The sequence below is a fragment of the Polyodon spathula genome, chromosome 3, assembly GCF_017654505.1.
Source record: "Polyodon spathula isolate WHYD16114869_AA chromosome 3, ASM1765450v1, whole genome shotgun sequence".
Classification (NCBI taxonomy): domain Eukaryota; kingdom Metazoa; phylum Chordata; class Actinopteri; order Acipenseriformes; family Polyodontidae; genus Polyodon; species Polyodon spathula.
In genome coordinates, this window is record NC_054536.1 from 2,670,518 (window position 1) to 2,684,481 (window position 13,964).

Genomic DNA, 13,964 nt, shown 5'->3' on the forward strand with positions numbered 1-13,964 from the left:
TCAATGGATTATTGAATTATTGCTGCTTAACTGGATTTACATTTAATTAGGGATCCTATTTAAACTTGATAACCGGTCTTTGGCTATCTTTGCCATGCATATTAAGATGATGAGTCTTCGGAGAGGCAGTTGACCAACAGATATGTAAGAGCTCAAAGGAAATTAAAACTCAGCTTCAGATTAAGTGTGCATGTTTTTTATTTCGTTTGTTCAGCTTATTCAATGGAGGAAGTTGCATGGAGTCAAATCCTTATTTTTTTATTTCTTGTATTAGTTACAGGGGAAAAACCATTAAGACCATCTAGGTTATTTCCTTTGTTTTGCATTGCCATTTCAGCAAGCTAATTACAAATACAGTTTCTTATACACTTAATGCTGTTGAGCACGTTGCTTCCTGTAGATCTTGACATTGGTGCACAATGCAGTATTCCATTGACAAAGTAGTTCAATGGCAAGCTTAATGGCCTAGTGCCATGGGTTTGGAAGTAGTAGTTGAGCTTCAGCAGTTGACGAAGCAGGGTGGAACGAGAGAGGGAATAGGGCAGAAGTGTGAGGTATAGGTGGAGGCAGGGTTTATCTGTAACCGAAAAGCTACCGGCTCTTATCATTTATGAAGAGGGATAGCATTTTTGTTTGTAGACCTAATGAACTAATATTGATTCACAGCAGCTCCCATATCTGCTTGTTTGTCAGGATTTTTCGAGCTTATTGATGGTGGTAACTGCATGCTGATCATTGCCTCACCGTGTTTTAACATAATCTTCAGGTTTGAACAATAAAAGCGGCTAATCTGAGGAACAGGAGTGACGGCTCTGCTGTTAAGAGTGCAAGTTTTTTGCATTTTGCAGTTTGGATTGCAAAAACAAATTGTAATTTTCTTACTTATAGTCGTCGCATCCTTGAATATATCGTTACAATACAGTCTCATCATTCCATTTGTTATGTATATGGAGTTCTTTTTTTCATGTTTCATCATTTGAAAGCTGTGTAATTCTCGCCTTATGTACAGTATAGCCCAGGGCTTCTCAAACTCAGTCCTGGGGGCCCCCTGTGGCTGCTGGTTTTCATTCCAACCGAGCTCTTAATTACTTAACTAGACCCTTAATTGAACTGATCATTTGCTTAATTAGACCTTTTTACTTGTTTTCAGCTCTTAAGCAGTTGCAGTTCAAGTTAGTTATAAAATGTTATAGCTAACTTGAAATATGCAACTGTTCAAGAGCTGAAAACAAGTAAAAGGTCTGTTTAAGCAAATTATCAGTTCAATTAAAGGTCTAGTTAAGTAATTGAGAGCTCAGTTGGAATGAAAACCAGCAGCCACAGGGGTTCCCCAGGACCGAGTTTGAGAAGCCCTGATAGCCAAAGGATCCTGACTTTTAAGGTAGATACCAATATCCCATAAACCATTTCAGATGCTGACTGGAAACAGCACCATCACCTTTATCTCAGTTTATTGCCGCATTGTGCTCATGTGACTAGACATGAGTTTATCAGATTATGAATCCACTGTTCTGTAGGTAACTGTGGTAACTTCATTATTTATTATAATGAATCTGATCATTATATTTTGATGATTTAGTGATTAATAAAAGATTATTTTGAACAGATGATTATACCCAATACATGATTACATTTGATTACATTCATTGGTCATTCAAGATACAGAAACATCACAATTATTGCGACACATTTTTCTAGGCGAGAAATGGTTGTCACCTAGCTTACAGTTAAAATAGTAGTTAGCCATATCACCTTCTAACTGGCAATGCTCTATCAGGCTGTGGAGGAGATGTTTCTTCCAGTCTGCTTCACCCGAGCAATTCAGTTGGTTGTTTTCCCAGTTAAGCTTAAGCTCAACTTCTGCTGAAACCGCACTTCTCATACAGTACATGGAATGGAATTTTACCATCGGAGACCTGTATTACCTTCTCCATTCTACAAGCTGGACCCTTACACCAGGAGACTTCTCCTTTTACAGGAAGAGACAAGACTAAATGACCATTTTATCACTACAGTTCCATACAAGCCTAAAGCTAAGATTGGATAGGAGTGGGGAGGTTGTCCATGGTTATGTGTTGAGTAAGTAACTTGGTGTCATTGTTGCTTTGAAAGCGAAAGGTGTTCAAATTATTTGGAAAGAGAGTGGAAGGATGTGAAAATAATTTTAGATCAAGATAAAGCATACATTGGGAATCACAGGTAAATGGTCCTGCCTCAAATGTCCACCATCCATCCTGAAAGATTGTGTTGCCATCTGATTTAGAGACTCATAGAATACAATTTGACACAAGTAGGACTTTTATTAAATTCTAGACTTTAATTATGAAGTTTATTATAAATCCTGGAAAGTCACGATTAGTCTTAACCACACTGTTAACAGAAAGGATTTTGTAATTTAGCATATGTTGGGATTGCTTTCGTTTGTTACGGAGAAAAAAAACAGATCTGAAAATGTGTCGGATTTCTGCTATGACAAAACACCCTCACATTAAATTCATTCAGGCCCTCAGTGTTTTCATTCTATGAGAAGTGATTTACTATATTCCCAATTGATTGTAGACCCACATGCCAAATTAAACCAACCAGCCAAATTTGGGGGAGAGAGAAACCAGCCAAACAAACCAGTACCACTTAGAATTATGAGACTGACAAAATAGAAGCCAGTTTACTGTAAGTGCTGTCAGAACATGTAAATGGGTACAAAGGCTTATCTTGCTTTGTGTTTCTGTTTTTACAGAGGAGATTTTCCAAAGCCACATTGCTCATTGGTGGTCTCCTGATGGCGCCAGGTTAGCATACGCCACTATCAATGACACACAGGTGCCCACAATGGAGATTCCCATGTACACAGGTTCTACATACCCTACTGGGAAAGAATACCACTACCCAAAGGTAAGAAGCGCAAACAACAGCTGTGTTTACCACAAGGGAATTCAGGAGTATTATAATCTATTTCATCCCTGCAGCTTTCATAAGGTTACCAAACGGATGGCTATTTCCAGATTTACCTTTGCCTACTGGACATGCGGGTGGTTAAAAAAAAAACCCAAAACTTTTAGCTGTCGATTGCGTCTGATTCATTTGGTATGCAAATTCATCCCAGCATCTATTCTGTATTATATGAAAGCAACAGGTGGCAAGGTAGTTTCTGAAATGATAGGCACCTGTAATAAGGCTGTGTTCACACTGGGTCCGTTTAGAGGGTTTGGTCCACACGGTATGGTTCGGTATGGTTTGTGTGAAGTGTGAACAACAAAGTCTGCTTGGGAAACAAACTGTACCAAGTCCACCTAAAAAGGTGGTCTTGGTCCGTTTGTCAAACGAGCAGAGTCTGGTTCACTTGCTAAACCTCAATGTGAACAGCTGCTGGACTCGGTCCTTTTGCACACAGGAAATGAACTATACAAGATAACTCAGAGGTAAACATTTCACGCGTAGTTTAGTTCGTACTCAGGAAACAAGTAGAGCAAAAAACAAAACATCTCTGGGGAGCTACATGGACAGTGTGAGACACTGAAGCTCTGACAGGAATGTGAAGAACACATTCAGTAGTGGGTGTGGACAACAAGAATGTTCTCTGTCGACTTCCGGAACTCTCCTCCACTGTTCATCATCGCTTTCTTCCACAGCAATATGTAACAATCCAAAACATACTATTAAAAACCACAGCAATACATCAATAGCTGCCATCGTTCAATATTCCAAGATACCTTTTAGGATATTGTAAACATCCGTTTCACAGACCATAGAAACAAACCAAGTGCACTTGCATCCTGCGTTGGGAACAATAACAAACTCGGTCCTGAAAACAATAGAAAAAGACAAAAAAAAATACAAAAAAAGTTTGCTCGCATCCAAACGAACTCAGCTCCTTTGCTCACAGATAAGTGTGAAATACCTTGTTTCAAACAAAACGAACCAGACCAAGTCTGTTTGAAACAGACCCAGTGTGAATGCAGCCAGACTGCACAAATGAGTGATGTCGTGTGAGGAACAATTTTAAATGTGATGACTCTATGGACGGTTCTTACCACTCCAGCTAAATATATACTTACATACATATCGACTTGCTACTAGGAATCAGTGGCGACCTTGCTTCCAAAGGTTCTGTTATACTCCTGGTGTTTCAGCCCCTGTTTCTCCTATCTCTGCTGGGTGAAGTTTTAGTGTAGCAGGTGCTTCACAGCTAAAAGGCTGCTCATTTGATAATGCCAGCTGTCAGGGCTACTTTCTGTACATGCCCAGTATTAATGTTGTGCATTACTGTGCATGTAACCCTGCAGGCTGGGCAGGAAAACCCAACAATTTCCTTGTATGTGGTGAACCTGAATGGGCCGCCACATATCACTGAAATGAAACGTCCTGAAGATCAGAGGATACGGTATGTTTAATGACATTTAAAGGGGTTTTCAATCTCAACACACAGTTTGCGCAGATATTTCCATATACTGACTCCCAGTTCACACGGCTGCAAAGGGGTGGAAATGTATAGTTGCACAGTCTGAGGATTCATTTCTAAAATCACCACACTTCACAAATTCAGCTTACTTATATGTTACTGCTAAACCAAGAAATAAATTCAGGTCTTCATCTATACATATCTATAAAAGGTTACCACAGTATTTTTGCACAGTATTTTTGCAGTTTTCCTATGCTTTTCCCACAGCTGTTCTATGTATTTACCATAGGTTACCCTGGTTTGCCATGTTTATTAGCTCTCAGTGTCTCTAATTACTAATAATTAGTTTTCAGTGTCTGTAATAACTACTCTGTGAAGACACAGTGTCGCAAATTACTATGTCTTTACATAGTAGTTACTTAGTAAATACACGTGTACTTACACAGAATTGTAGAGTAGAATTGGGGAGAAAAACCTGGATAAAAAATTGGAGATGACTAAATAAAAAAAGGGGGGGGGGGGTTAGGGGTTTAGGGTTAGGGTTAGGGTTAGGATTAGATCATGCAAAAAGATGAACACATTAGGTACATTGTAACTATGCATAATAACATTGTAATGATGTGTACATGTGTTTACTAAGTAACTACTGTGTAAATGCACAGTATTTTGAGACACTTCATGTGAAGTTTTCATATACAGTGAGTACTAAACACAAGTGTGCATCCCTGCTTAGTAAAATACTGTGCTGTTTGGGATTTCCTGTGTTATTTACCTTATAAACATTAAACCTTTTACAGGGAGTATTACATCACAATGGTGAAATGGGCAACAAGCACTAAGCTGGCTGTCAACTGGCTCAACAGAGCCCAGAACATCTCTATCATGACTCTGTGTGAAGCTACTACTGGTGTGTGTATGAAGGTATGCAACTAATGCTGGCGTCCAAATTGTATTTTTTATGCACTCATTAACAAAACTAGTATGACAATGAAAACAAGTACATTGACTTAAAAAGTTACGCTGCTCAAATTATTCTTCCTTGTTTACAGCAGCAATCATTCATACAATTTTATTCTCATGCCCAGTGTAATATTACCATGTCCGAAGAGCATTCATATTTATATTGGCTTCATATTGATAATGTCAGATAAAAGCAAATACTAGAAAACTTGTTGCCAAAACAGTAGTTAATATAATAGTATATTTTCTATATGCTATGAGATATTTGAATGAATCGTTTCGATATCACCTACCAGTATATACCTGATTATCTTACTAATCGTGTCAATATCACCTATATATCTAATTCTCTTAATCATTATTTCAATATCACCTATATATCTAATTCTCTTACTCATTATTTCAATATCACCTATATACCTAATTCTCTTTTCAGAAACATGAAGATGAAAGTGAGGGCTGGTTACACAGACAGGTGAGCGCAATGGGAATACTGCTTTCACTGGAAGCACATGGCATAACACTGGAAAGGGGAATGCTGCTTTCACTGGAAGCACATAGCATAACACTGGAAAGGGGAATGCTGCTTTCACTGGAAGCACATAGCATAACACTGGAAAGGGGAATGCTGCTTTCACTGGAAGCACATAGCATAACACTGGAAAGGGGAATGCTGCTTTCACTGGAAGCACATAGCATAACACTGGAAAGGGGAATGCTGCTTTCACTGGAAGCACATAGCATAACACTGGAAAGGGGAATGCTGCTTTCACTGGAAGCACATAGCATAACACTGGAAAGGGGAATGCTGCTTCCACTGGAAGCACATAACATAGCACTGGAAAGGGGAATGCTGCTTTCACTGGAAGCACATAGCATAACACTGGAAAGGGGAATGCTGCTTTCACTGGAAGATCAAGCAAAGATCAGTCAGAAGATATATATATATATATATATATATATACTATATATATATATATATATATATATATATATATATATATATAGTAATATATATTATTATATATATTATATTACTAGTCTTGCCTATCAAACGGATTTGTGATCTCCACAAAAATAATATTAATAATTACCACGGTTTGGAAAACCAACATATAAAAATAATGTATATTACATAATGACTAACATAGTTTATATAATATTATCAAATATGTTATTATTATTATTATTATTATTATTATTATTATTATTATTATTATTATTATTATTATTATTATTACTAGAGTAACATATTGATTGATTTATTCCAGTTTTCAGTGTTTATTTATTTAATTGTGGGCCTTTTTGTAGAGAATTTATAATCTGTGTTTATCAGAGCTTTTATTAATTGTATTGAGGCATCCAAAGTACATTACATGAAATCCTGGAACAGCACAGATGGGAATTCACATAAAATTCTGGAAGAGCACAGATGGGAATTCACATGAAATCCTGCAACAGCACAGATGGGAATTCACATGAAATCCTGGAAAAGCACAGATGGAATTTCAGATGAAATCCTGGAATAGCACAGATGGGAATCAATGTGTGGGCTGTACCTCTATTGTAACAAAACAAACAGTTCATTTACAGTAGTAGTCTCTGGTATTCTTCATGTGTATTAGTGTTTATTGGATAAAGCCTGAAACGAGTTCCGATATAGCCCTGGTCATACATACTCATGTGAAACCCTTATTTGCAGAATGAAGCTCCTCTGTTCTCTGAAGATGGAAAGACATTCTTCTTCACGCGAGCGATTCCACAAGGGGGGCGGGGAAAGTTTTTCCATATTGCTATGTCTTCTTCCCAGGTACAGTGCTGTTACTGCTTTGTCATTATATGTATACGTATACATGAAAGTATATTCATATGATCTTCAGTGAGAGAAGCATATAGGAATTTGCAAATCAGCTGCAGTTATTTCAGAAAGCTGGCCCTGCTCGTGTCAAAGCCTCATATCTCAGATTCACATTGTTAACTGTCTTGCTGGGGTGAGTCTTATTGTGCGGATTAATGCAGAATGAATCACTCAAAACAAGTCAGTTTAATACCAATGCTTTATTAAACTTAGAGAACACCATGCAGTACGAAAAGGCATGATTACCAATCTCAGAGACACAGAGTGTGGCAGTCTTCTCTTCTTCCTCTGCTCTAACACACAAGCTCTAAACAAGCCTGTGGTGACATCATCACACTCACAGTCCATGCATTTCACATACACACGCACACGCACACACACACGCACACACAAACACACACACACACACATGCACACATGCACACACACACACACACACACATGCACACACATGCACACACACGCACACACACGCACACACACACACACACACACCCTGCTAATAAGACATATTACTATAAGAGAGTACAAGAGGGAGACATTGGTACAAAAGATTACAAGAGCCCAACAACCTCTATAGATCATACCAAATAAGAAACGTGTCCTTATTAGTAACTTTCCTCAAACTTGGCTTTATATTGAGTTAATTAAAATACACAGACAAAGCACAGAAACACATAACATAGAAAACAATAGAAAAACTGCACCGAATCTCTTTCCAACTTTGAAAGAAATGTTGGTGGACATGAAACACAGAAAATCAAACATGAAAGCTGTTGAAGGATCAGATTAAATCCAGCCTGCTGAGGTTTTATTTAATTTTTTTTCAGAATAACGGATCTACAGACACTTTGCAATCTATAACTTCAGGGGACTGGGATGTGACAGAGATTTTGTCTTATGATGAAGTAAAACAGAAAATGTAAGTTTTTGTTGTTGCTGTTTTATTTATTTATTATTTATTTATTTATTTATTTATTTCAATTTCCTACTCACCTATATCATTTCATTTACCTTTTGAAGGAATGGTAATGAAAACCATGTAATTCCCTTAGCTATTAATGCATCAAGTTCACTTTCATGCTTCAATTAGTTCTAGCTACAAACATAATTTCATAATCTTCCATTCTAATGTAGGTCTCAAATGTGCAGTTTTGAAAGAAACACGTGTTATACAAACATGTATTTTCATTTTAAAACATGACCTCTGGTAGTGCACTACAGTAGATAAAAGAAGCCCTGGTCCTTGGACATTTCACTCAGCAGTGTCTACAGGGGCAAAAAATCTTACTGTCTGAAAAGCATGCCAGGAAAGCAACTGATTGGTTACTGACAGCAAAGAAGGCCCTGAAGGGGTTGGACATGTCACTCGGGGGAAGTGACCAGGAAAGTGTAGTTTGTTTTTAGTATGTGACTGCATTAATTACAGTTACAGTTTTTCTGATTTACTCTTAGCTATTTTCTGAGCACAGAAGATGTTTCTAAAAGGAGGCACCTGTACAGGTAAATATGGGAAAAAACATTGTTATAACCTGTGTTATTTCTTTCTGGATTTATGTAAAGGCATATGTAATGATTGTCTCTTTAGATCCAAAATTAGAAACTGTATTGTGTTTACTGTAACAGGTGTAATGTATTTCAATACTAGCTTTGATTGCAAATGTTTAAACCACAGATCAATGAAAAAATAAGGCTAGCATGTCAGTTTGAATTGCATGAATAACCATGTACTTCCATTGTAATAACTGGTTAATTACCAATGGTTCTGGCTCCTAATCATTTACTGCTATTACTAAATTTACTAAATTAAAGAGAAAAATACCCCTAGAGTCTGCGAGAGCGGGGGCGGAAGATGACTCAACATTGGATAACACGGTTAATGACTTAGGAACAGAAATGGATATGAGAATGGAGAGTACTTCACAAAAGACTAGTTCAAGATCTGCAGTTAGCACAGACATGGAACTCCAGGTTTATGCCTGCGGCTGGAGCAAGGCAACAATGGTCAGGGGTTTGAAGATTCATCAAGGGAGAATAAAATGCTTGAGGGAGAAGGGACAAGGGCCATGCATTGATCAGTACTTCTTATGAAGTCAGTCAAGTCAGTCGAATGACATCCAGCAACAGGAAGCAAACCACAGTTCGCAGGATATCAGCACCCCTGTCATAGATGTGAGGAGGACTTGCATGGATACAGCTAGTGATGAACCTAATGATCCTTGCGAACCCGGTCAGACGATCCAGCGTAAGAGAGAAAAGAACCTCAATGGGCACAAGCCTGGAGTTAAATGGCCAAGAGCTTGTGAGAAAACTGCGTGGGACACAGTAAACACGGATCTCTGTTTTACTTTGGAAAGGTTAAATGGAACAGTTGAAAAGAAGCGGGATAAATTTGGGGACATCATCTACGCATATGGAAGCGAGAGGTTTGGAATTGAAAAAAGGAAAGAAAAAGTACAAACTATTCCTGGAAAGTCTAGACAGCAGCAGGAGATTGAACGCTTAGTTAGAGAAAGGAGGCAGTTGAGGAAGCAATGGAGAAAAGCAGAGCAAAGTCAGAAGGAGGGACTCAATCTGTTACAAAGGGTCATAAATGTTAAGCTTGCAACATTGCGCAGAGCTGAGCGCCTAACGGAAATGCTACAAAAAAAAAGAGCGTGCGAGAAGTAACTTTTATAAAGATCCTTTCAAATTTGTAAATAAGATATACACCAGTGAGAAAAATGGCACACTAAAATCATCTAAGTTTGAGCTGGAGAGATATTTGGTGGAAACACATACAGATTCAATAAGGCAGGAGCCTATTTCAGTTCCTTCAGACATCCCACCTATCAATCCACCTGAATACCAAATGGAGGACTGTGCACCTAAGTGGAAAGAAGTAGAGCAAGCTGTGAAAAAAGCAAGTGCATCATCATCTCTAGGGCCTAATGGAGTTCCATACAGAGTGTACAAGAGTGCTTCTGGAGTTCTACGAATCCTGTGGAAATTGATGAAAGTGGCATGGGAAAAACAGGTTGTACCAAGAGCATGGCGCCGAGCAGGTGGAGTCTTTATACCAAAAGAAAATGATTCTACAAGCATCTGTCAGTTTCATCCTTTTTCCCTATTAAATGTAGAAGGCAAGATTTTCTTCAGCATTATTGCTCAGGGATTTTCAACCTACCTATTAAAGACCTGCTTCATTGACACTTCAGTACAAAAAGCAGGCATTCCAGTTTTCCCAGGATGCTTAGAACACATCAGCGTAATCTGGCAACAAATTCAATCAGCAAAAAAGGAGAGGAAGGAGCTCCATGTGACATTCCTGGATTTGGCTAATGCATATGGTTCAGTGCCACATGACCTTCTTTGGGCAGCATTTGATTTTTTCAGTGTACCGATGACAATAACAAATTTAGTGAAAGCCTATTTTGGAAATTTGCTATTTAGTTTTTCAACTTCAGAATTCAGCACTACATGGCAATGCCTAGAAGTTGGAATAATGGCAGGATGTACCAGTTCTCCAATTGCTTTTACCATGGCAATGGAATTAATTATTAGGGCATCAAAATGGGTAGTGGGAGGAGAGCGCTTGGCTTCTGGAATGTGACTACCACCAATTCGAGCATACATGGATGACATGACAACAATGACTACAACAGTAGTCAAGGAGGGGCAAAAGCAGGAGGAGAGGATCAGATGTGTAAAGGCAGTTTCCCAGGCCAAGCAGGGAGAATGGATGAGATGGGAGAGTGTGGAACAACACAAGATCGGCTGGCAAGACCTATGGACAATGGAACAGAGCAGGTTCAGTTTCCTCATCAGATCAGTGTATGATGTTCTCCCATCACCACAGAACCTAAACCTCTGGGTGGGTGAGGATCCCTCATGTCCTTTGTGTTCATCACCTGCAACATTAAGGCACATTTTGACAAGATGTAAGGTGGGTCTTAGCCAAGGATGGTTTACTTGGAGCCATGACCAGGTGCTGTGATGTTTGGCCTTAGCATTGGAAGACAAGCGTAACCTGACCAATAAGTTGCCACTAGTTCCATCAAAGCATTACGCACAAAAAACAATATTTCTCTGTCCAGGAGAGCAGCCACTAAGAAAAGGTGTTAAAACCAAGCCTCGCCCAGGACAACTGGAAGCTGCTAGAGACTGGAAGATGCTGGCAGATGTTGGTCAACGGCTTATTTTTCCAACTGAGATTGCCACCACTAACCTTCAACCAGACATTGTCTTGTGGTCTGGATCAGCACGCCTTGTTCATCTGGTAGCGTTAACAGTGCCATGGGAAGATGTTGTGGATGAGGCGTATGAGAGGGAGAAACTTCGGTATGCTCAAATAGCTGCTGAAGCAAAAGAGCGAGGATGGATTGTCCAAGTTTACCCAGTGGAGGTGGGTTGTCGAGGATTTGATGCACACTCTACAACCCGGTTTCTCAGAGACATCAGGTTCAGTGGTCAAGAGTTGCGTCGCACAGTGAAGAACTTCTCTGAAGCAGCAGAAAGGAGCAGCAACTGGCTGTGGTTGAGAAGGACAGATTCTGGATAGGGTTCTTAAGCACAATAGAAAGAAAGCAAAAAACAATGTGGAAATGGCCTCACTGAAGAGTGTTTTGTTACCTGATAATAACATGGTAACACCATTAGTAGTTACCATGTAATTGTCAGTTTGTAGTTATTGCCCTGTTATTACATGGTCATGTGCATTTCATATTCTACAGTGCTACTAAGGAAGCCTGTATTGCTTCATGTGGTAATCTAGTACTTCAATAAGGAGAGATTTTTTTTTTTTGCACTGCAAAACATAATATGCTGTTAACTGTTTCTATTATCCAACAATCGAATTGCATTTTTAAAGACGCACTCAAAAGCTTTGATATGATGTTTTGGTTTTCTTGAATTATGAGTTCATGTGATTCTATACTTTCCACAATTTAGTGCTGACACTACAGGGACGTTTAACAGGCGTTGTCTATCCTGTGACCTAATTGATGGCTGTGGCTATGTCAGTGCATCGTTCAGTCCCAATATGCAGTATTTCATCTTAAACTGTGAAGGTACGTTTCCACAAAACCTGTTTTATTATTATTATTATTATTATTATTATTATTATTATTATTATTATTATTATTATTATTATTATTATTATTAAAAAATGTACATTTGTACACAGCTGTATTCTGTGATTCTCTCAAAAAGTGTAATTCTTGGCAATGTCCAGTAATGTGTGTTGTGACAGAAGATGGCCCAGGCCTTATTCAGCTGTCTGATATGCCTAAAAGAGACCGCTAATTTGATACAAAAAAATCTTGGTAGTTACTGCTTCCATTAATGCAGACAGCATGCAGCTTTACTGGGAGGTGGAGTTAGGGTTAGAGCTATGTGAAAAATATTTAGTATTTTGATTAGTTAGGAGAGGGCAGGTTTGAGTCGTGGCAGTACTGAGTTGTCCATTTTGTTTGGAGCTCTGGTGAGGGGAGTTGCATTTTGTTTGGAGCTCTGGTGAGGGGAGTTGCATTTTGTTTGGAGCTCTGGTGAGGGGAGTTGCATTTTGTTTGGAGCTCTGATGAGGGGAGTTGCATTTTGTTTGGAGCTGTGGTGAGGGGAGTTGCATTTTGTTTGGAGCTCTGATGAGGGGAGTTGCATTTTGTTTGGAGCTCTGGTGAGGAGAGTTGCATTTTGTTTGGAGCTCTGGTGAGGGGAGTTGCATTTTGTTTGGAGCTCTGGTGAGGGGAGTTGCATTTTGTTTGGAGCTCTGGTGAGGGGAGTTGCATTTTGTTTGGGGCTCTGACGAGGGGAGTTGCATTTTGTTTGGAGCTCTGACGAGGGGAGTTGCATTTTGTTTGGAGCTCTGACGAGGGGAGTTGCATTTCCCCTGTCGCTCCAGCAGGTTGGGAAGGTAAAACTGGCAAAGGCTGCATCAGCTCATGTCCCTGCAGCAGCACATACAGGCCAGGCTGATGGTGAGCTTCAGAGCACACCTGCAAGGCTTGCCCTTGTCTGTCCGCAAGCTGCTCATTACCCAGCATCTGCAATTAAGCTCCTGGGTATAAAAGGGCACAGCTAACTAAACTATTTAACAAAATAACTTGGCAGTCCCTCTCTCGCTACATTGGGGTGTTCTTTCAAATTCTAGAAATTACACAACAGTGTTACCACAGTCATATATAAATATGAAGGACTGATATTCAGCCACCAAAGACTGAAGTAAAATAACCATGCAGTTTAGTGATACAATTTCAGTACATGGCAGCCACCTAACTGAGCTCAATGGTAGGCCCTTTCATTTATTAAAGTAGAAAGAAATATGAAGATTTTCACAATTAGATTATTTGTTGTATAATATTACTTCCAGATGCCTTTTTGCATTGATCAAACATCCTGCTTATAAGAGTTTTCATCGCAATAAACCACAGTGATTTGCCCACACATGGCTTTTGTCTCTATAACAGTACTGCAGAGCTGCACATGGCGTGTCTCTCTATATAACAGTACTGCAGAGCTGCACATGGCGTGTCTCTTTATATAACAGTCTCTTTATATAATATCTCTTTATATAACAGTACTGCAGAGCTGCACATGGCTTGTCTCTCTATATAACAGTACTGCAGAGCTGCACATGGCTTGTCTCTTTATATAACAGTACTGGAGAGCTGCACATGGCGTGTCTCTCTGTATAACAGTACTGCAGAGCTGCACATGGCGTGTCTCTCTGTATAACAGTACTGCAGAGCTGCGCATGGCTTGTCTCCCTCA

At 39.2% G+C, this 13,964-nt stretch overlaps 1 protein-coding gene across 2 annotated transcripts in view; it reads left to right on the forward strand.

The window, feature by feature from the left end:
- Positions 1-13,964, forward strand: part of LOC121310206 (dipeptidyl aminopeptidase-like protein 6) — a 161,053-nt gene that overhangs the window by 124,569 nt on the left and 22,520 nt on the right. For both annotated transcript variants that reach the window (XM_041243511.1, XM_041243518.1), the window contains exons 9-16: positions 2,738-2,892; positions 4,284-4,381; positions 5,197-5,320; positions 5,796-5,834; positions 7,062-7,169; positions 8,048-8,139; positions 8,673-8,720; positions 12,147-12,265. In XM_041243511.1, coding sequence (XP_041099445.1) covers positions 2,738-2,892; positions 4,284-4,381; positions 5,197-5,320; positions 5,796-5,834; positions 7,062-7,169; positions 8,048-8,139; positions 8,673-8,720; positions 12,147-12,265 — 783 coding nt within the window. The remainder of the gene's footprint in view (positions 1-2,737; positions 2,893-4,283; positions 4,382-5,196; positions 5,321-5,795; positions 5,835-7,061; positions 7,170-8,047; positions 8,140-8,672; positions 8,721-12,146; positions 12,266-13,964) is intronic.